Here is a 22,111-nt window from a genome sequence, read left to right as displayed (position 1 = left end):
AACAGTGAGCTCTCCCTAATCACTGCATTAGCGAACAGTATCTGGAATTTAAATTCCTGCTTCTCCTTGAAGATCCCCATGATCCAGCCCACCAGTCTTAAGTTCCCACCGCTGCTGAAATAGCATCTTCTATTCCACATTTCAAACACATCTTTCTAGTTATCTCTTGTGCTTTGACGTTTTTCATTAAACTGTAAGCTCCTTAAAACCAGAGAGTGTGTATTATTCTTGCCTTAATTTCTAGGAAGGGCTAGTACCGTGGTCTAGTCAAGGGCTAGTCAAATTTGGTGAATAACCGATAACATCTTTAGCACAGTCTTTGGCACATATGAATGCTAATACATAGTCACAACGATTACAATTTACTACTTATTCGAGGGGTTGATGCATGAAATCGAAGTGCTAAACCAGGTCATTCTGGTCTCTTCTTCACTCCTAAGAACTTTTTCTTGCCTTCTTTATGACCTAGAGTCATGACTTCTCAGATCCTTAGTGTTTTTATCTTCGTCCCACCCTTTCTGTGAAGCAGAGTCAACTGTGACAGCAACCACCAGCGGCAGTTCCCCACTATTTGTGCTTTCTCATAAAGTGCCTTGGATAAAAAGAGGGAGCACTGCAGGAGTTTTTGAGACGAACTGTCACCGTGCGAGCAGTATACCCATGGCTGTAACTCCGTTTGAGCGCAGCCAAACCGGCGGGCTTAGGACCACGCAATCCTGGAGCCCAAGGCCTACTCTCGCTCCGCTCCTGGAACGTCCGCGCGCCGCATGACGTCACGCGCTGCCCGGAAGCGGCGCTGTGTGCGCGGTGGAGGCGCGTCGCCAGGGGCCGCGCGGGAACCCGGCCGTGGCCGCGGAGTTCCTTCTCTTCTCGCCGGGAGAGCCATGGAGGTGGTGGAAGCCGCCGCTCAGCTGCAGACGCTGAAGTTCGGGGGCGTCGGCGTGGAGGCGGGCGAAGGACTGGCGGTTCCGGCGCTGGGCCCCGCTGCGCTCTCTGCGCAGCACCCGGACGGGGGGTCCCTGGACCGCGCGGAGGAGCAGCAGCTTATGCGGTTGCCGCCAGCAGGCCTGCAGCCGCCTCACCGAGGAAGCTGCCCGGAGACGTCTGACTCGGACTCGGATTCGGACTCGGACACGGACAGGTGGGCGTGAGAATGGGGACGAGGGTCTGGAGGGAGAGGGGTCTGAAAGCCGTTTCTTGAGTTTGTGTTTCTTCCTAAGAGGACGTGAAGCCTGGGCCTGGGCGGGGGTCGGAGTGGTTCCAGGGTGTTGTGTCCCTTTAGTAAGGAGACGCGGGGCAGAATGGGGGCGGGAGTCCGAGCTATTTCCTCTCTCCCGGGCCTCGTGTCCCTTCCATGAGAGGGCTGAGATCCTGAGGCGCGGGGGTCGGACATGGCTCGACACCTGGAAGGCCCGGGGCTGGGGGACCAGGGCAGTCCCTCGCTAAGTGACTTAGAGCCAGAGCGGGACAGGTCCGTCTCTGTTCTGTTCGGCGCGCGCTCTAGCTCTTTGAACCACGTGGATGGAGCACCAGTTAGGGAACTTTGTGCGTTTCCAAAAGGCTCCTGACAATTTTGCTCATTCTTAGAGTCCCTGTGGTGGGCAGGTGTTCATGAGGCTAGGGAAAGGATGTTACTTTACTATTACTTGTCGTTCTGCATAGGTTTTAGTAGGACCCCCCCCCCCCCAGTCTTGTGTGTGAAACTTCTGCGGCGGTAGGAGAGTCAGCGTGACGTTACTAAACCACACAGAACGTCGTCTGCGAGTGTTTGAGTATGTCCTGTGCGGTGCCGCACCAGCGAACAAAACAGACCCCTGCCCTGTATTTGAATAGTAGGCACGTCCACTAGTTGGTGAAATTACCACGAGGGAACAAGCACGGCACTGAGAAAATAATCGGAGAGCCCAACACCGTGTTAATGTTTAATTGTCAGTGCTGCAGAAACTGTTTTAAGAGTTTTACTCAGGTTAACATTCTAATAGAATTCGCCCGATATGGAAGGAATTGAACTGTGTTCGAGAGTGAAAGCAGAGAGAAGCGGATGGAGGCAGATGGAAAGATGCTGCATCAGTCCACGTGACCGTATTTGGGTTGAATACTTTGAAAAACCCCCTGGTTAGGCTTGCCAATAGATGTGGTCGTGGCCTAAACGAAAAGCACCAAATGGATGGATGGTGGTGTGTTTACTGAGCTGGGAAGAACCTGTCTGGGACCGTCATGTTGACTAATAGAAATGTTTAATTTGGACAGCTAATTTGAGACTTCTCTTATGGGACATTTGAGGTGGCAGAGAGGCTATAGGAGTTTAGACTTCAGGGGACGATTCTGATATGGGGGTATAAATTTAAAACTTACTTTAACTTTTCATTATGGGTGTTTTCAGACTCCTAAAAAGTATAGAGAGTAATGTAATAGTATAATGTAAAAGTATAGAAAGCAATGCACATACACTCATCACCAAACTTGACACTTTGCAATATTTTGATAATTTTGTTCTGTCAAACGTTTTTAGCTTTTTTTTAACCTGATAGCTTTAAAACAAATCTCAGCTTATCTGCAAATTCTTTATTATGCATCTCTAACTAGTAAAATACTTTTTACATAATCATCATGCTGTTTTCAGTCATAGTAAAGTTAACCCTAATTCCTTAATGTCACCTGATACCCACTCTGTATTCAGATGTTACCAGTGGAATAGGAGTCATGTTTAGCAGTTATCACTGACTCTGAGAATGCAGTAGTAGCTTAAGGTGTTTCCAGGGTTTCTACCTCTGGTGACTGGACTGAAGCCAAAACAGTGAAGTAAATTAGAAGCTCAAAAAGAAACGTAGATTTAGTAAAGAGAAAGCACTTCTTTTCTTTGAACTTGTTGTGAGTGTGAGATCCCTGTAGGTCTTTGATACAGTGGTTGTGGTAAACAACCAGAGATTGGGGTGGAGCTAAGCCATATCAAGGCTGAAGATTTAGGCATTATTTGAACATCAGTAATGATTGAACTCACTGGAGTGGATGAGGTTATTCATGAAAATAGTACAGAGAGAAGGAAAAGTAAGGATGGGACTCAAACAACACCTAGGAGTAGCTGAAGGAGTACCAGCAACCAAAATGTAAACTAAGAGGAGAATTGCTGTCGAAGTCCAGGGCTCAAGGAGTGTGCGGAGAGGAGAGAGTGTTCCGCATGGTTAGTAACTTGGAGGATTTTGCAGATTGAGGACTGAGAAGTCCTCTTGGCTTAATTGTGATATGGTCCTTGGTGACTAATAAGAGAGCTGCCATGCCCAGAATTCTCTTCTGTCATCTTACTTATATTTAGGTTAGATGCATATGTCATCAAATGTGAGGCAAGAGTGATAAGAAGGTTTGGGGTTATAGGAAGGATGTGAACATGGGATCTATGGATTAGACTGCTTTCCAAATACCTTGTAGTTACTTTTGAAATGTGAGCTTTTGAATTATACCAGCAATGTCAACATCTGGTAAAGTAGATATTTCCTAGCTGAATATTCTTAATTTGATACCATCATAATAGTACTTTTGTACTGTTTACAACTTTTTCTTCTCGGCAGTGAAACAGATTCCTCCGATAGTTCAAGCTCCTCCTCTTCCACCTCATCATCCTCATCATCCTCCTCTGGTGTATCGCTTCCTCCAGTGCTGTCAGATGGAGAAGATGATTCACAAGTTGAGAAAGAAAATAAGAATTTTCCTCTTAAAACAAAAGATGAGTTACTTCTTAGTGTAAGTACTTAGATTTGTTACTAAACCTAATTTGCATGTTCTACAATATATTATGGCACTAATATTGATCTCACTTGGCTTGTATCTGCTCCATATATTTGAAGACCATTCTCTACTTTTATTGGTCGTACTTTTGCCATGCTTTGGGTTTCTTAACTCAAAGAGAGGATTGATCTGAGTAATTTCTTAGGTGGCTTCTAATGCTAAGATTTGATAGTTGTGCTGGGAGTCCAGTTTAACTTGCTGTTTTCCATTTCAGTCTTCTCTAAAGATTGGAAAGATGTACAACTCTTTTTTGTTCTATAAGTCAGAAAATTTTCTCAGTAGCAAGTGAAATTATTGTTTTTAGTTGATTACATTTAGAGAAATAAAAAGTGAAATTAGATTGGTTGTACTTTTGAGGATTTCTATTGAAGTTTTTGGATTATTTTCATTATTGCAGTTGGAAAAAGCTTGTTTATTGCAAAATGTTATTAGCATTTGATGGATTTGGTTTATAAAGTTCACTCCTGTGTGGTTATTCCTCCTAAGCTGTAAGCTCTTCCTAGAAGGTTGATGGTACTGTTGAAATCATACGATCCAAGAGGAAAGTCTCAGAATTTCACAATATACCGCTGTATTGCCGCACATAAGTAAATTTGAAAAAACTTTGAAAAATTTAGTGACCCCTAATTATAAATATATAACACTCAAATTGATGAAGTAGTAAAGCAAGATTTGAAAAAAGTTTTATAAATGCCTCTTGGCTAAGAGGCATTCAGGCACCTTTTCAAGACTGTGTTTGATCAGTATTGTTTCTTTTTCTCTACTCTTAATAAGAAATTTCCTGTCTCACTTATGCCTCACATGTTCAGAGCCCTTGAGTTTATATGCAGCTTCACCAGTGATTTGTTTTCCTATTGTAGACATTGATCTCTCTCAGTGGTCTTTTTTCCCAAAGGCCTCTCCTGACTTAGGACTGTTTCCTGAAAGTATTGGGAGATTTGTTTGGTCTTTGCCCTATATATCTTGATCACCTTTCTACTTAAGTTATTTCTTAGGGAGTAAGAATCACAAATAAATGGTCATGGCACTTTTGTATAGGTATGTGCTTCATTTTTGGATTTATCTTACGAAATCAGGAATTTTTCCCTTAGGAATCCCTTCAAATTTAATGAAAAATCTTAGTCAATTTATTTAGGTATTTTTGTGGCTAGAGTACCCATGTTTTCATCAGAAAGTTAGAAAGGGTCTGTGTCCAAAAAGTGGCCAGGAGCCATGTTATTGAGGACTGCATTCAGACCCAACATTGGTGGGTCTGTGGTTCCTTTAGGGATGCTCTAGGACCTGGGTTCTCAGTGACACCTGATTGATTGTAGGATGTGGGTGGGGGTGAGCAGGCATTCCGCAGTCACTCACTTTAAGAGAGAGTGCAGGCTCCTGTAAACAAGACCCATCCCCTCCTGCCCTTAGTCCCCACTGGAGAGAGACAGTATATGAAGCTGACACAGTTAATTGCTGGAGGTGCTGTTGAGTTAACGCGAGTATGTGCTTGGCTTCTGGCACAAAATGACACTTTGTGGGGCAACTATATGAGCTCTTAAAACTTGGAATAGTGGACTGGTCTGTTTTTGTGCCAGTTCTGTAGGATCTTTGGGGAGGATGGAAGAGGCAGTCATAGTCTTTATTTATTTATTATTTTGTTATTTATTTATTTATCTATTGCTTTTTAGGGCCACACCTGCGGCATATGGAGGTTTCCAGGCTAGGGGTCTAATTGGAGCTACAGCTGCTGGCCTGTGCCACAGCCACAGCCACACGAGATCCGAGCCGCATCTGTGACCTACACAACAGCTCATGGCAATGCTGGATCCTTAACCCACTGAGTGAGGCCAGGGATCGAACCTGCAACCTCATAGTTCCTAGTCAGATTTGTTTCCACTGCACCACGAGGGGAACTCCTATAGTCTTTATTTTTAAATTGTGGATTCTTCCCTAGCTATTTACTTTGTATTTCCATAGTTAGGAAGTAAATGTACTAGGTGTTCCTAGTCTTTAGAGTGAGGAATGAGGTCCCTGGTCTGCCCCAAATCTCTGATTTAGGATCTCACTCTTATGTGATGATTCCCTCAGGGCTTCAGCCCTGAAATCCCAGGGGAGAGAATGCCTTGGCCCCTTGCTATGGGTGGTGTGGCTGCAGGGACTCAGCTTCTTTAGGACTCGCCTCATTCTTTGATGCTTGGTAGGTGTTTCTCCATGGGCTGGAGGCTTGGTCACTGGTACTCCTGTGTGAAAGCCATGGAGAGATTCGGTGGTTTTCTGGGGCCTGGTGTATAGGCCTGAGCAAATAGTTGAGGCTAGTGAAATGGTACCCAGATTGCCTGGACATCCAGAGAGTGTGTAGAAAAGTGTGCTTGTCAGAAAGCACATGGGCAAATGCGAGGGCTAGTATGTAGAGAGCCAGGTGACAAAGGGATTGTGAAAGTAGGTAAATTTTGAAGATGGTCCAGTGTTGCTGCAGCTGTGGCACAGATTCAGTTCCTGGCCTGGGAACTTCATATGCTACATGTGTTGCCATAAAAAAAGAAAAAAGAAAAAAAAACCAAAAAACGAATTATATAAATTAGTGCCTATTGTTTTCTTTCCTGAAAACCTGAAGTTTTTACATAATATTTAAAAATTATGATTACAATGCTTATGAGGAAAATACATAGATAATATTGTCATTGAGATGTATATTTATACAGGTAATATAGCATGATCAAGAAAAAATGTAATGTTTGTAGGGCAGTTCTTGGTAAATTTATGTTTATTGTTTAGAGACTGCCTATATTATAAGATGCATGCAGTGTATTAGGTTGAACTTTGTGATTTTTAGGTTGAATACACTTTTTCTCTTCCGGGCAGCACAGACCTATGTCATGAAACACCCTAAGATGAGGATGTGGAAATACCTGGACCACCTCAAGTGCTCAGAAATTGCAGTAGATTCTTTCACAGCTTTTTGACTTTCCACCCTCTTGAAATTGTGTTGTACTTTGTTCTGCACTTGATAATCATTGACTGCATGTGGTGTTTTCAGGGCCTAACTTGGTTTATAAGTTTTGTCCTAAATGTAGGCTTTGTTCAACTTCAGCTTTTTCTAGCTCTAGTATTTGAAATTAACTGTATCATATTTTAGAATACTGATGGCAGTTATTAACATTATTGTCAAAATGCCTGATACTTAAGAAATGGCTTACATACTTGAAAAGAGATAGGTTTTCATTAATACTTGGTGTTTTTTTGAAACAGTGTTCAGATTTTTTTTTAAACCCTGAAATTCATGCTTCATGATACAGTTATTTCAGTAAGGCTTGTATGGTTTATTCAGCAGAGTATCCTCTGCATGCACTTGAATATGATCTGTCTTACACAGAAACAGTCCATGGACTAGATTCCCCTGGTCGCCAGTAGATTTTAATCAGGAAATGGTGATTGCTTTAGGGCATAAAGACAGATGTGTGATGAGGAATCCAGCTAGAGGGGGAGCCTTCACACCTTCTGAAGGCAGAGTAACCCCAGGGAGTTGGACTGAGTGCCAAATGAGTGGGACCAGATATTGGAGCTGGAGGATGGAGTGGATAAGGAGTTGACATACGCTGCAGTGGTCAGGAGCTGTCAGGGCCTGACTGGAGATTGAAGGGTGGAAAGGGGCAGGCGGGCAGAATAGGGACTTGGAGGGAAAGAGCCAGGTCTGTTGCAGAAGAATTGTATTCTGCAGTGTGGTTAACACGTTTGTGAAGTAGGGACTGAAAACTGATGGCGATGGTGAGCTTCTATCTTTGTGGAGCGTAAAGTCAGTATCTTAGATTTGGTGGAATATGGACTCCTCGATAACATAAAGACACACTGCTTAGGGTTTTACCTATCAGTGGAGGTTTTTTTCTTATTGAGATGATTATGATTTTATTTTAATTTTATATTTATGCCAGTTAGCTTTTAAAGGTATTCTTAGGAACTGTTTTTTTGGTGACAGTAATTTTAAAGAAAAATGGAATGATGACATTGTATTCTGTTTTAAAAGGAAAATATAAAGACACTTAAGTATTATTCACTCTTGTGGGGTTTTTTTTTTTCTTTTTCTTTTTTTGGCTGCCCAGTGGCATAAGGAGTTCCTGGGCCAGGAATCTGATTCAGATCAGCTGTGGCAACTGTGGTAACACCGCATCCTTAACCCACTGTGCTGGGTGGGGATCAAACCTGTGCCCTAGCACTCATCTCTGTTGCACCACAGCAAGAACTCCTCGTTTTCATTTTTTAGGTGAAAATATTTAATGGTCTGGTGTGAATCTAAGTTTAGTGTCATGTGTAATAGGGGAGTTAATGAGGGTGATTAGTGCTTGCCTGCAATAGCTGAGCTCCACCAGGTATTGTGAAGGGGCTTTCCTACTCTGTGCTGCCCTTTTCCTGTATTTGTCCATGAAAACCCAAATCAAAGGTTCTTTAGATGATGTTGCCTCAGATGGTCATAAATTTCTGATTTTTTTTTCCTTTCCCTGTGATAAGCCCCATTGGGCTGTCAGTCAAGGCCAGGGAAGGTGTGAATGTCCATTTCAAGGGCCCTTTTGACCCATGAACCCCTCCCACTTTTGTGCTGCCAAGCCTTAGACACCATTTTGTGACTGGTGTGTTTGCAGTTGAATTTTTAATGTTGAATGTGACTCATTTTGAATATTTTGTTGAGCTGAGGATTCTGTTCAAGAATCAGGATGTAACCATATTCTTGTAGCACAGTGGTTGATCTTTCCTGGCTGCTTCTGAAGAGTGCTTCAGACCTGCCTTTCGTCAGTGCCATAGCTTTGAGCCTCTGTTCTCCAGACTCAGTCTAGCTTTGTGGGGATCCGCTGTGTAGTTGCTGTGTTAATGCGCTGTCTTTTGGGTTTGTATTTTATTGAACATTTTAAAAATTACGTTGTTAATCACATGTATGCGTTACTCAGAACTTTTTTTGCCAGATTCCTCAGTGCTTATAGATTCAGAATTCACATCAGGTGGATTCCAGGCAGCTCTGTATTTAGTTTCTCTGGTACCTGCTTAGCAGAGCTGGAATTGGATCATTCAAACTTCTTTTTTTTTGTTTGTTTGTTTTTTTTGTCTTTTTGCTATTTCTTTGGGCTCCTCCCGTGGCATATGGAGGTTCCCAGGCTAGGGGTCGAATCAGAGCTGTAGCTGCCAGCCTACACCAGAGCCACAGCAACGCGAGATCCGAGCCGCGTCTGCAATCTACACCACAGCTCACGGCAACGCCAGATCATTAGCCCACTGAGCAAGGGCAGGGACTGAACCCACAACCTCATGGTTCCTAGTTGGATTCATTAACCACTGCGCCACGACGGGAACTCCCAAACTTCTTAATTGTTTGCTTTCTGAATAAGTAGCATGTTTTGTCCTGGTAAAGGATGACTGTATCATATGCTGCAGGCATTCTTACATTATTGTAAGAAACCCTACATTGCCGTTTAATAAAGCTTTTGACTTGGAACTATAGAGAGTGTCAGAAAGAAATGATTGGATTTCTTTAGTATGTTGAATTTCATCTCTTCATTTGCCAAATGCTGTGATTTTTATTTTCCCTTTTGGCTGATATGAATGAAATATTTTTTTCTTTTCCCTGTCTTTTCTTTGTTATTACATATTGACATTTTGAATAACTATGATATGGCCAGAAAAATATTTTTGCTCCTCTTTGATTTGGGTCAGTAAACATAATGTTAATTTTATTTAAACGAGAGTGTAGCTATTTATGTCTAGTTGTAGGTACTATACATCCAGAACAGATTTTTAATTTCTTTATAGTTTTGGAAAATAACAAGTAACAATGATGATGGTAGAGATTTATCATGTACCTTTGTTTTCCAGGTGGAGTATGCAGATTGGCTTTGAGACCTAATAGTAACATACTCTTGTAATGTGGTCTTAAAATTATACCTGTATTAATGGCTGAAAATGTATTGGTCCCCTTAGGCCTGTGTGCATAGCTAGTGTTTGGGTGTGACAGTGTGAACACTGCTGCCCAGTGGGCTTTCCTGAAGCGAAGAAAACTTTGGTCTGTATCTGTGCTGTCCTTCAACTGCAGCTTCTCAGCACTTGAGTGTGGCTCCTGCTCCTAAAGAGTGCATTGTGAATCTTAACTTTTATGAAATTGAAATAACCAAATGTAATTAGTGTCTTGATAGGCAGATACTCTCTCATTCATCTTTGCCTGCGGGTAGTAGGTTCACCAGGCTCATATATTCAGTCTTCCTAACCTGTTTACATTGGTGTGTTGATATGGAGGGAAGCGCCTGGACCTCCTTCATCACCCCTACCTCAGTGTTATCATTGTGGCTTTTACCTCTGACTCTTTACATCCTGTGTGCACTGGAAGGGCAGTGGCATCCTTGAGGGTGTGTTCTGGCCCTTTTTTTCATTATTGGGGCGTGTCTGTGTTCTGCTACTTGTTTCTGTCACACACACACACACACACACACACACACACTCACACTTTCTCCAATGATGGAAAAGCAGAATGATTGATTTTTTTTTTTCCTTGAAAGGGATTTTGAGACTGAGCAGATTTAGTCCTTATCTTCCCGGGGCAGCTGCAGTGATGTCAGGGGCCAGGTGTTAATCTAATAGTTGGAGTCATGTTTGCTGTTGCACACCCGAGGTGTCTGTGCATCTGTCCTGGGCAGTGACGCTGAAGCAAAAGCCTGTGTTTTCTATTTTGCTTTTGAGAGGGTTGGGTTGAGAGCTTTTTTATTCTTTGAGGATTCTCTTAAATTGTAAGAATTATTTTTTCATTTCTGCTCTGACTGAAAAATGCTGTGACCTTTTCTGAGCTTTTTGTTTAGTTTAGACTGATGACCAAAGAATAAGTTTATACTAAGCACCTACTATGCTCCAGTGATAGTATAGCAGTGAGCAGGGCAGACCAGGTCCTATTTCCCTGTCTAGTCAGGGAAATAAAAGCAGGTAAACAGTGCCTTAGACAGGAATGTATTGAGGAAGCAAAGCTGTGGGATGATTTGATAAAGAGTGACTAAGCTTGGAGATGGTGTAGTTCTTTAGATCCTCACTAGGGAAGGGAAGGTAACTTGTGACATCTGCATATCAAGACAAGATCTTAGACTGATGGTCTGATGTTATAGTCCAGGGAGTTCCCCTTTCAATTTCCAAAGTTCAGCCCTCAATCTGCCAAAAATATTCATGGAAAGCACGCCTTTGGGTGAGTTGCTGAGGGAGTAGGGTAGATGCCCCCCCCCCCCCTGTATGTCTTAACATGCTCATTTAAAAGGAACAAGTATGTCTTTTCTCCCTTGATTCAGTCCCTCAAATATCTGCCTTTTCCACAGCAAATATACTGCTTGACCTAACTGGACTTTCAAAGGCAAACTCCCAAACAGGCTTTTTAACCTGAAACTATGTGAGGCTGGTTTTTCTTATTGATCTCAACCTGGAATTGTACTAGGCTGATTTCACTTATCTCCTTAAGTATTATGTACAATATTTAGTTTTTTATATATACCCTTTCTGTTCTACAGAGTATTGGAGGTAGAGACTTCAGGCATATGACTTTTATAGGTAGGGTCTGTTACGACTTCTATAGGTAGAGTCAATTTAATGCCTTCATTGCCTTTTTTAGGAATCGCAGGAAATGTACATACATTGCCATGTTATAAAGTACTGGAGTCACTGAAAATTAGAAGTGTGGTGTCTCTTCTAAGTTTGGTTCTACATGACATCAGAGATCTTCGCCATTGGTTGGCAAAGCTTTTCACTGTATTCGTCCATAAGTTGGAAACAGGGTAGTAACAGGAGTTAAGGGAGCCTGTCAGCTATGCTTTGTGGGTGTGCGTCCCTGCCTCCCTGTGCATGGATATTCTGGCTTTGTTACCTTTCCTTGTCTTTCTCTTAGATGTCCTCACAGCAGGACATCAGGACTCCATCAGGCCCTGGAGACTCACAGTCAGTTATGTTGTAGTAATCTTGGAAGACATTGAGAAGGCATTTGTTGAAGTTCAGCAGTAATTTCTGATTGAAAAAAGACACGGATATGAATAGAAGGATACTTTTCTTATTCACCTTATTAAACAGACCCAGTCAGAATGCATCATTATGCTTAACATGTGAAATTGTCCTCATAGAGTCAGACATACCCATGGTTGCCACCAGTGCTTCACACTTGATATTCTGGTCTTCCAGCCAATGTCATTCCAAGAGTGATACATAACATACTGATATTGAAAAGGAGGAGAAGCACTTATTTTCTTGAAAATGTGGTAATACAGAGGAAAATCACTAAATGTAAATTTCAGCCTGGTGCTTTCTTGTGTTCAAATAATACCCTACAACAGAATCTGTTTATAGTAGCAATAGAACATGTTAAATACCTTGGCATTCACAAGAACACAAAGGTGTAAAGTGGCCTCAGTAAGCCTGTATGGACTATGTAGGACCTGTAAGAGGACAGTCATAATTCCATGTGATTTAAACAGCCCTAGCTACACTAGTAGGACTGAGTGGTTTAAAGTTGATTTTGTAAGAAAATCATGTAGGGAGAAAGTACTGATGGAGGGGCTAGGGGCACTAGCCCTTATTCCCAGATGTTAAATTAAAATGTATTATGAAAGGCAACATTTAGTACCAAATACTGAAAGAGATCAGTGGAACCAAGTGGAAATTTTAGTAAAACGCCCGATATATGTTAAAGTTTGTTTTTCAGATCAGTAGGAAAAAGATTATTCTACAGCATGTAGGCAGAACTGGCTAGTAATTGGCATACAGATAAAGCCAGTCTGTACCTTGTTTATATATAATTAAAAGTTGCATATGGAACAAATATCCAAATTTAAAAAATGAAACGAGGAGCAATAAAATCAGTGAATTTTCTGAGTGATCCTGGGAACCCCCAACCAGTTCCAGTTCAGTGCTTCTTGATTGGAATTGATTTTTGCTCAAATAAACTCTGATAAGTTTGAGTTATCCTGGTATAGGGAAGGTCTTTGTAAATATGACACAAGTCTCAAAATTGAAAGAAAGGAAAAAATTAGTGTATTTGGTCTAGTCAAATGCCAGAGTTCATTAAACAACTTAAATGCTAAAAACATGGTGGGAGGTAAGGGAGTATATGTTTGCTATGTATTTGATAAAGGGAAAGTATTCTGAAAAACCCACAGTTTTCTTGTAAATTGGTAAAAAGATAAACCCTCCAGAAGAAAAGTGTATAAAGTGTGCATACAGTTCACAGACACATTCAGATAGCAAGGACATGTGTCTTCCTGATTTATTTGAAGAAATTCAAACTAGAGCAAGATATTATTTTAGACCTATCAGACGGATGGGAGTTGAAGTTTGCTTCTCAGTGCTGCAAAGGATGTAGGAAAATCTTTCGTACATCATTCTTGGATGTGTAAACTGATGTAACCTTTCTGAAAAGGGATTTAACAGTATCAGTCAAAATTAAAAATGTTTATACTCTGGGAGTTCCCTTCGTGGCTCAGTGGTTAATGAACCTGACTAGCATCCATGAGGATGCAGGTTTGATCCCTGGCCTCGCTTCGTGGGTTAAGGATCTGCCGTGCCATGAGCTGTGGTGTAGGTTGCAGACATGGATCGGATCTGGCATTGCTGTGGCTGTGGCATAGGCTGGGGGCTACAGCTCAGATTCAACCTTTAGCCTGGGAACCTCCATATACCACGGGGTGTGGCCCTAAAATAGCAAAAAAAAAAAAAAAAATTATGCTCTGTATCTAGCAGCTTCACTTAAGGAGAATTTCTCAGAGGAGTTAAACAAAGGATATATGGTAAAGAATGTTCATTGTATCATTTCATTTAATGATAAAACATTCATCTGTACCTTTTTAATTTTTATCAGGTGACAGGTATCCTAAATTATAGTACATCTCTACAGTGGACACCATAGAGTGTTTAAATGAAATTAGAGACTTAGTTTTGGTATGGAAACATGTGCAAAATATAGGTAGAAGGATACCTTACATTGCAATGTGGATATTTTATTAAGTAAAACATTTTAGAGTTAGAAATGTAAAGTTTGTTAAGAGCTGTCTGAAGAGGGATTGGCAGGTGGCAAGGAATAGTGTGGTTTCGTCACCCCCTGCTGAGTTAGGGGTGCCAGGCCCAGAGCCCAGCCCCATAACACCGGCCTTTCAATTGCCCACTATATCCCATTAAAGCCTCCTGTCTACAGTCCTCCAGCGTGCAGTTCTCCAGTCTTATTTAACAGGGTGTGGGGTTTCTGTTTAGTTAAGAACTTCTTAAACCAGGCCTTTCCATGTCACATTTCCCAGTTGTTCTAACAACTCAACTTGCTTCCCTATTCTGAGATGAACGGAGCACTTTCAGACCAGGGTCTTGCCTGGAAAAGGCTTTCCTTCTATAGTTAATATGGTAAAATGGACAGGGGTTTTCCTCTCCTTCAAAGACTCAGTAAAATTCTGATGTGAAAATATAATCATTTCCTTCATCACAGGCCACACTTGACCATGCAGGGTGAGTCTTTTTCACTGAGTTTGTTGAGCCCCTTACCATGGCACTTTATAACTAGTTCTGGATCAGAAAGCAGCATCCCCAGAAGAAAGTTATGCTTTAACTCTGGTTAAGTGCTTTGTTAAAAACCTTGGTTTCAGCTCCAGTAGAGGAAAATGATTACTAAATATACTCTCACCTGCAATGCATGGTATAATTTAGGTTTTCCTGTCTTGTCAAGCATTTCTTCAAAAGTTATCTTTTTTTTTTCCCAAACTAACCCTAACATGCCACTAATAGGATCTTAGTACTTTCAAGCCCTTCTGAAGGAAAAACTTCCTTCACAGGGTCGATTGTGATGTTTTGGCAGAAGTGAAAAGAAAAAGCTCTGTTTATTTAATTTAAAGCCTGAGGTCTGTTTTATTCTTGGATTTTTCTTCAACTTCATCTCTATTTTAATATCTAGTTTCTATAGCAACTGAGATACATTTAGCAGCTGGGTCAGAAAAGAGAAATCTTTAGATGCAAAGAAATTTGATGTTTAACCTGGAGAGGGAAGGTAATCAGACAACACCTTCACACTTTTCCAGACTGAAGCTTACATAGTGTTTCCAGGAATTTGGTATTTTTTTCTTAAGGGGCCAGGAAAATCATCTTTTTCACACAGCCCCAAAGTTACTTGCTTCTCTGTTCAGCTATTTAATAACAGTAATATTAATTAACTACATGAAGGCACCTGTGGAGATAGTGCAGTGACCAATAAAATTACTTCTCTTCAGATGGAACATTTTTTGGGAGTTACTAAGTGAATTGTCTCTTTTCTTTACCTTGGATTCCTTAACAGTAGCTTTCTTAGGGGACAGAGGTCTCTTGTTCAAGTATGATTGGAAGAAAACATCTAGAGTGGTATTTAGTTCCATGTTCTCATGGATTAGGATATAGTCACTAAGTCTTTTGAATTACTTAGGTGGGAGATCATGAAGGTGGGAAGAAATATGCAGACACCAGAAAGGACAACATCAAAGAGGTGGTGTTAGTACTTAATGTTACATCTTCAGAGACGGGTATAGCTCTCTAAATGGAAACTGGCCTTTTTTAAAAAGCTAAGTTGCTGAAGCTGGAGGAATATTAATGCCTTTTTATATTTTAGGAACTTCCTTCTGTTGAAGAACTCACTATTATTCTGCCTGAAGATATTGAATTAAAGCCTCTTGGAATGGTTTCAAGTGTTATTGAACAGTTAGGTAAGTGAAATTTTTTTAATAACTTCTTTTTGTCTTTGTTTATTAAAATATAGTTGATTTACAATATTGTGCCAATTTCTGCTGTACAACTAAGTGATCTGGCCATCCATCCATACATATATATGTATACACATACATTCCCTATCTTATATTGTCTTCCATCATGTTCTGTCCCTAGAGTCTGGGTATAGTTCCCTGTGTTGTACATTATCCATTCTAAATGCAGTAGCTTACACCTACAAACCCCAAACTCTCATTTGAATATTTTTATTAATAAAAATTACCATGTATATCCAAGCATATATTAATAATGAAATCAAAGACTTTATGACTAGTGAAAACTTTCTCCAAATACGTAATAACAGATCATTTTATGGTCATTAAGTTTGAGCAGATAAACTCAGTTTTTACTTGTACAAGTAACACATAAATATGTTGTCTTTATAAAGATTAAAGTGTGCTTTTATTGACATATTTCTCCAGAATTTCTTTGGTTTGGTGTATTTGTTTTCTGTTGCTGTTAAATTGCTACAGATTTATTGGTATAAAACAACACAAACTATTTTACAGTTCTCTGGACTAAAGTGTGATCTGGTCCCATTGGCTCAAGTCAGGGGTCCATCAGACTGAACCCCTTTCTGAAGGCACTAGAGGCCAGTTCATTTTCTGCCTTTGCATCTTTCAGAGGTGCACACCTCCTTGGCCATCTTCATTCTCAAAGCCCGTAATGGAGCTTCTCTCTGAGCATAGCCTGTAAAGTTTTCTGCTTTTAAAGACTCTTTAGACTTGTAATCCAGTTAATCCATTCAGGGTCCTTAACCTTAATTACATTTTAAAGTCTCTCTCACTTTTCTTTTATGCTTTTTGCGGCATACGGCATACGGAGGTTCCCAAGCTAGGGGTCAAATCAGAGCTACAGCTGCCAGCCTACACCACAGCCACAGCAATTCAGGATCTGAGCTGTGTCTGCGACATATACCATGGCAACTCCACATCCTTAACCCACTGAGCAAGGCCAGAGATCAAACCCTACAACCTCATGGTTCCTAGTTGGATTAGTTTCCACTGCGTCATGAAGGGAGTGCCTTAAAGTCTCTTCTTAATGTAAAGAAACATTTACAGGTTCAGGGATTAGGGTGTTGTTTTTTTGGGGGGTGGGTGGTAGAGAGGAGTGAATCTGCTGCTGCCTTTGATTTTTATCTTATAAACGTATCAGTTAGCAAGTTCTGTGGTTTAAGGTTGATAATAATATGAAATAAGAACCCATTGGAATATATGAGAAAAAATATTACAGACTTCTTTTAGCCCCAACATATGAGGAAGTTAAATGAGAGACCTTGAAATTAATGTTGCTACCATTAACCCTCTAGTAAGATGCATCCGAAAATAGGACTCAAGAGTTGGCAAAATCATAGAATTTTTGAACTGGGAAAAAGACTAAATTGTCTACCGCTTTCCTTAGTTTATGACTTATGGGTGTAGAAAAATTCAAGTCCCTTGCTCTTGTGATCAGTTGCATATTGAGTCAGTGCTAGAAGAGTAACTATCTTTTGACCTTTTTGTAAGTGTCCCTAGCAATATTTAAAAACCTGATTCTTAAATAATTTTATAATTTATTAATGAAAATTCTGATTAAAAATAATTACAAAGTCGTAATTATTAAAACTTCATGATTCTTGAGTCATTACACTTACTAGTTTTTGAATTCTGACGTTTAATAATATGCATGTCAGACAGGTAATCCTTGATTACATAGTATGCGTCAAGCATTTATTGGACTTGAGGTATATAGAAAAAAATTAGGTCAGAATGTTTATTCCCAAGGGAAATAAATGTAAACTATATGAAACACATGGAATAATGCTTTCCAAGGATACTGTTGTGTTTAAGATACCTTAATAAACTAACAAAGTTCTCAACCTAGTGGGAAGAAAGGTTAATGAGTCAGACTGAGGAAATGCTGTCTTGTGCATTTTTATTTCACACCCTGTTTTAAGAACTTAAAGTGTCCACTGTTATTTGGACCAAATTACAAAACAGAAGGTAGCTCACTGAATTGTGGTGGTGGTGCTGTCTGGATTTGGCCATGTGATGATGTTAATCTCTTGAGTCCTGTTTTCTAATCTTTGTATAAATTGAGGGTTTAGGATTAGGTGATTTTAAATTTTCATGTCCATTTGGCTCCTTGGGAAGGGGATTGGGAGAGAGAGGAGACTGAGGATGGATTCTGTTAGTGCTCCCTGTCATCATCAGTTCTTACCATCGTCCTTTTTTCAGAAGTAGCTCTAACTCAAAAATTGTTGACCTGTTACTAGAATCTGTCACTTACATGATCTGTTACTTTTGTGCATGTTCAGAACTTAGCATTAACTCTCTCAAAATTAATTGGGATATACGTGAAAATTTTTTGAGTGAATTCAACTAATAAAATAATAACTAATATTATTTTATTTTCCAAGTGTGTGTAATGAGATAGAGTTTTCTTGTTGTTTTAATTTCCTGAGACTCTATTGTGTGTGTGTTTCTTTGCTGTGATAGATTGGTTATTTACCATTTGTGGGACTTACAAGAATTGAAGGTTATGCTAGACCAGTGGGGTAATGCTTTTGCCTTTTGAGAAGAGAAATGGTAAGAATTACTGGGAGCTGTATCGTTCTTACTTCGTCTGTTCAGAGAAAAATGCTTATGTAAAGTCTTTAACCTTTTTGTACATCGGTAAGTAGTCAGTGCTTTGCAGAAAAGAATTTCTAGTGAGAAAGACTAATTTTTTTAAAACAGAAGTTATGTGACTAAATGTGATTATTCTTTTCTGGGTTAAAATTGCTTGATAAAAAGTACTACATAGCTTGAATTTGTTGAATCCTTATTGGGTGATTACAGTTTTTTTCTGTGAGATTTTGCACTTTAATTTTTTTTCTTAGAGTTGTAGCTTTTGTATTAAATATAAATATGTAGAATTTATTTCCCTGTGCTACTTGATAACATATAGACTTTGTTTATTCGAGAGGAGTACTTAACTGAAGTATATTATCCCACCTTAAATTTCATTTTAAATTATGTTGGAATTAAATCCTATATTCTCATTTAAAGTCTACATTACCTGCTAATTAATATCTTCTGTTTCATTTTTCAGTAATAATTGAATCTATGACTAACATACCTCCAGTTAATGAGGAGACTGTAATTTTTAAAAGCGACCGACAGGCAGCAGGAAAGGTTTGTTTAAAAATTCAAATCCTACTAATTAGCCTGTTTCTTTGTTTATTGGTTCTTCTGACTTTCACTATCTGTCTTTAAAAAATTACTTATTTTAGTATATGAGCAATCTAGAGCTCTTGAGTTTAAGTACATTCCTGATTTTCTTCAGTACTTTATGCCTGTCTATAAATTCATTTAATACTGCTTATTAGTCTTTGCTGCTTGAGTCATCAGATACCCATGTGTAGAATTTTTCCTGATGCTTGTCAGGTGCTTTTTGCCATCAGTGGGACTGTGTATTGAATAAGACATAGTTCTCTACCCTCCAGGTACTCAGCTGAGTGTGAGGGACTTTCACTACATAGTAGTTCATACACTTTTTGGTTTTTGAGTCCCTTTACCTAGTTGGATCTCAAAACTTTTCAGACTTTGTCTTCCTCAGGTAGTGCTGAGAGTGGAATCTTTTTCAAGTGGAAAAAGGTTTCAGTGGTAACAGTAAAGTGTCACTGTAAGCGTTTCCTGGGGAGTTATGAATATGTGTACTTTAATACCAGCTATAAGTTGGGCAGTCCCTTCTAGCATCTTACTGATGGCACAGCCTGCACAGTGCATGTCCATCCTTAATGGGAAAGACAGACCCACATTGTACCAGCACACACATGGTTCTGAGTGGTAAGGAGAGGACATTAAGCCTTCCAAGAGGACAAATATAAATACCAACCAGGTAATCTTTTATTCACCCCAGGATTCCCCACTGTATGTAGTACAGTTCTTTGTAAATTATGTGTACTAAGAAATATGTATTGAATTGGAAATAGATAAGGAACCAGCCACTATCTTAGGAGAAACAGCTTTTTGCGGTTTGATTTTTCCTAAGTAAGCAACAGTTGGCTTCTTTTTGTTGTTGTTTTTGTTTTAAGAAATATAGTTTGTGTTTAATCAGAAAAAAGCATGTATTTTGAACTGTGTTACTGGATTAGCTCACATAACTTTTCTCTTTTCTATGCCTTTTCCTACCGTTCCATTCTAACACAAATTAGAAAGGGATTAGGTTTTGTTTGTTTGTTTGTTTGTTTGTTTTGTCTTTTTGCCTTTTCTAGGGCCACTCCTGTGGCATATGGAGGTTCCCAGGCTAGGGGTCTAATCGGAGCTGTAGCCGCTGGCCTGCACCAGAGCCACAGCAATGCCAGCTCCGAGCTGTGTCTGTGACCTATCACAGCTCATAGCAATACCAGATCCTTAACCCACTGAGCAAGGCCGGGGATTGAACCTGCAACCTCACGTTCCTAGTTGGATTCATTAACCACTGAGCCACGATGGGAACTCCAGGATCAGGTTTTTTATTAGGGTCCTGCCACCTTGGCACTGCCTATTTTTTAGGTGGATAGACTAATTTACCAAAGAGAAATGAATCTCAGGATTGCAAAGCAGTCAGCAGGATTGCAAGCGTCAGTGGCAGAATTAATTGGTGTCCAGAGCTAAGGTTTTTTGACAATTCTTGAGAAAGTTTGTGACGAGAAAGGACTTTTTCATGCCTGGAGGATGGCTCTGGGCTAATCTCCCTTTCAGGTACCTAGGCTCAGTCCTTTTGTTTCAAGTGTGAATCTTAGTTCTTTTGATTCAGAGGAAGAAGTGCTAAAACTCTCAGGGGTCAGAGAGATTCTAGAGGCTTAACCTTGGGTTGGAAAGAGGGAGGGAGGGAAGTGAGTGGGCAGGTTGTGGGAAGGGACGAGGAGAAGAAACCCTGTGCCCTGAGTGGAAGAGGGAGATGGGCAAGGGAAACACATTTCCTGGGACTTAAAATTAATTGTTTCCATGATTCCTTTTTCTGTAATTCTAACCTAGGCAATTTTAATTTCAAAATACTCAACATTTTGCTAATTTTTTTGGCCATGCCCATGCTAAGCAGAAGTTCCTGAGCCAAGGATTGAACTTGAGCCACAGCAGTGATAATGCCAAGCCCACTAGGCTACTAGGGAACTCTTACACTTTCCCAATTTTAAAACCATCTAAACTCATATTTCTTATATCCTCCAGTACATTTGAACTTACAGTCCTGACTAATATTATTACTCAGCCTTTCTGTCATTTGACTTTGGAAGGTGTTATATAAAAACATGACACTTATGTATACCTTTAGCTATATGGTATAAGTCTAGAGGGAAAAATTCAGTCTCTCTCTGAATACTACATAGAAGGCTTTGTAAATTCAGCAAGTGACAGGTCTTTCAAAAATACTCGACTGTAAATCTAAGCACCTTGAAATAATCCCCAAGATAATGATGGGGGTGTGGAGGGTTGAGAGTATCAACTAAACTAGTGATCAAAAATGAAATCAAATCTCTTAGCTATTTAGCATATTCTATCTAGACCCTAAATTAGTTTTGCCTTCAGTGTTAAACCTTTGAATATTCATCCTTTTCCCTCTCCTCTCCAATAACAATAGTAATCAGCCACAGTGATAAATGTTTTGTGTATCTTTTAAAATTCACTGAAATTCTGTAAGGAAGTAGAATTGTCCTCATTTACTCAAAAATTACAAAGCTGAAAAAGAACTTAAATGGAGTGGTCTGATCTGATTCTTTTTCCTTTCCACCTCCCTCTCCCTTTCCTGCTGATTTAAGGAGGGCAACCTCATATTCGAATTTCTACCTTTTGCACTTTAATCTTAATAATGATTAGTTCCTTTTGATGGTAGTGAATCAATTTCTGCTTTTAATGTTGATTTATTTAATATGGGATTTTTAAAAAGTGACTAACCTATGCCACCTATTATATCTTTATAACATGAATTTCTTGGTCATTTTCTTTGCATTTAGTTTTGAGTATTCAAGCAAATTTTTTTCCTTATCTGTTTTAATTTCTAACAGATGAGAATCTTTATTATCAAAAGCAAGCAACTGAGGATATAATAAATAGGCACTTTCATTGCAGTTGATTTAAATTTGTCTGAGTTTAGAGAGTCGGTAATTTACGTCAAGAATTTAAATAATAATCATACTTTTGGCTTCAATAATTCCATCCTTTAAAAATAAATTTTCAGGAGGTCTGAAGTACAGATGACATATAAAAGTGTTCATCATAACATCAGTTCTTACATTGAATAAATTGTAATCTGCCTAAATGTTCTACAGTATATGACAAGTTAAATAAATTGTGCTAGATCTATAAAGAGGTATTAGATAGCCATGGACATGATGCTTATGAAGAATATGTTTAACATTGCAAAACATAAACTTTGGAGTAGTAGATCGGTGAAATAAGATAAAAAACCAAAAATAAACTTATGCATTTATGGCCAATTACATTCTACCAAGGAATATATAATGGAGAAAAGACAGTCTTTTCAGTAAGTGGTGCTGGGAAACCTGGACAGCTACATGTAAAATAATGATATTAGACCATTCTGTAACACCACGTACACAAATGAACTCATAATGGAT

The 22,111-nt window shown here is 39.6% G+C and overlaps 1 protein-coding gene across 2 annotated transcripts in view; it reads left to right on the top strand.

The window, feature by feature from the left end:
• The first annotated feature begins 787 nt into the window (after nt 1–787).
• NAF1 (nuclear assembly factor 1 ribonucleoprotein) overlaps nt 788–22,111 on the top strand; it is a 40,508-nt gene continuing 19,184 nt past the window's right edge. For both annotated transcript variants that reach the window (XM_021101311.2, XM_003129014.7), the window contains exons 1-4: nt 788–1,141; nt 3,567–3,738; nt 15,377–15,470; nt 18,604–18,686. In XM_021101311.2, the coding sequence (XP_020956970.2) occupies nt 885–1,141; nt 3,567–3,738; nt 15,377–15,470; nt 18,604–18,686 (606 nt within the window). In that variant the 5' untranslated portion in view covers nt 788–884. The remainder of the gene's footprint in view (nt 1,142–3,566; nt 3,739–15,376; nt 15,471–18,603; nt 18,687–22,111) is intronic.

Source organism: Sus scrofa, chromosome 8 (assembly GCF_054392235.1).
Source record: "Sus scrofa isolate SSC_HxYL_T2T_F1_AM1 chromosome 8, Sscrofa_HxYL_maternal_Yorkshire_Landrace_v2.0, whole genome shotgun sequence".
In the NCBI taxonomy this organism is placed as follows: Eukaryota; Metazoa; Chordata; class Mammalia; order Artiodactyla; family Suidae; genus Sus; species Sus scrofa.
This window is presented reverse-complemented; position numbering and strand designations above follow the sequence as displayed.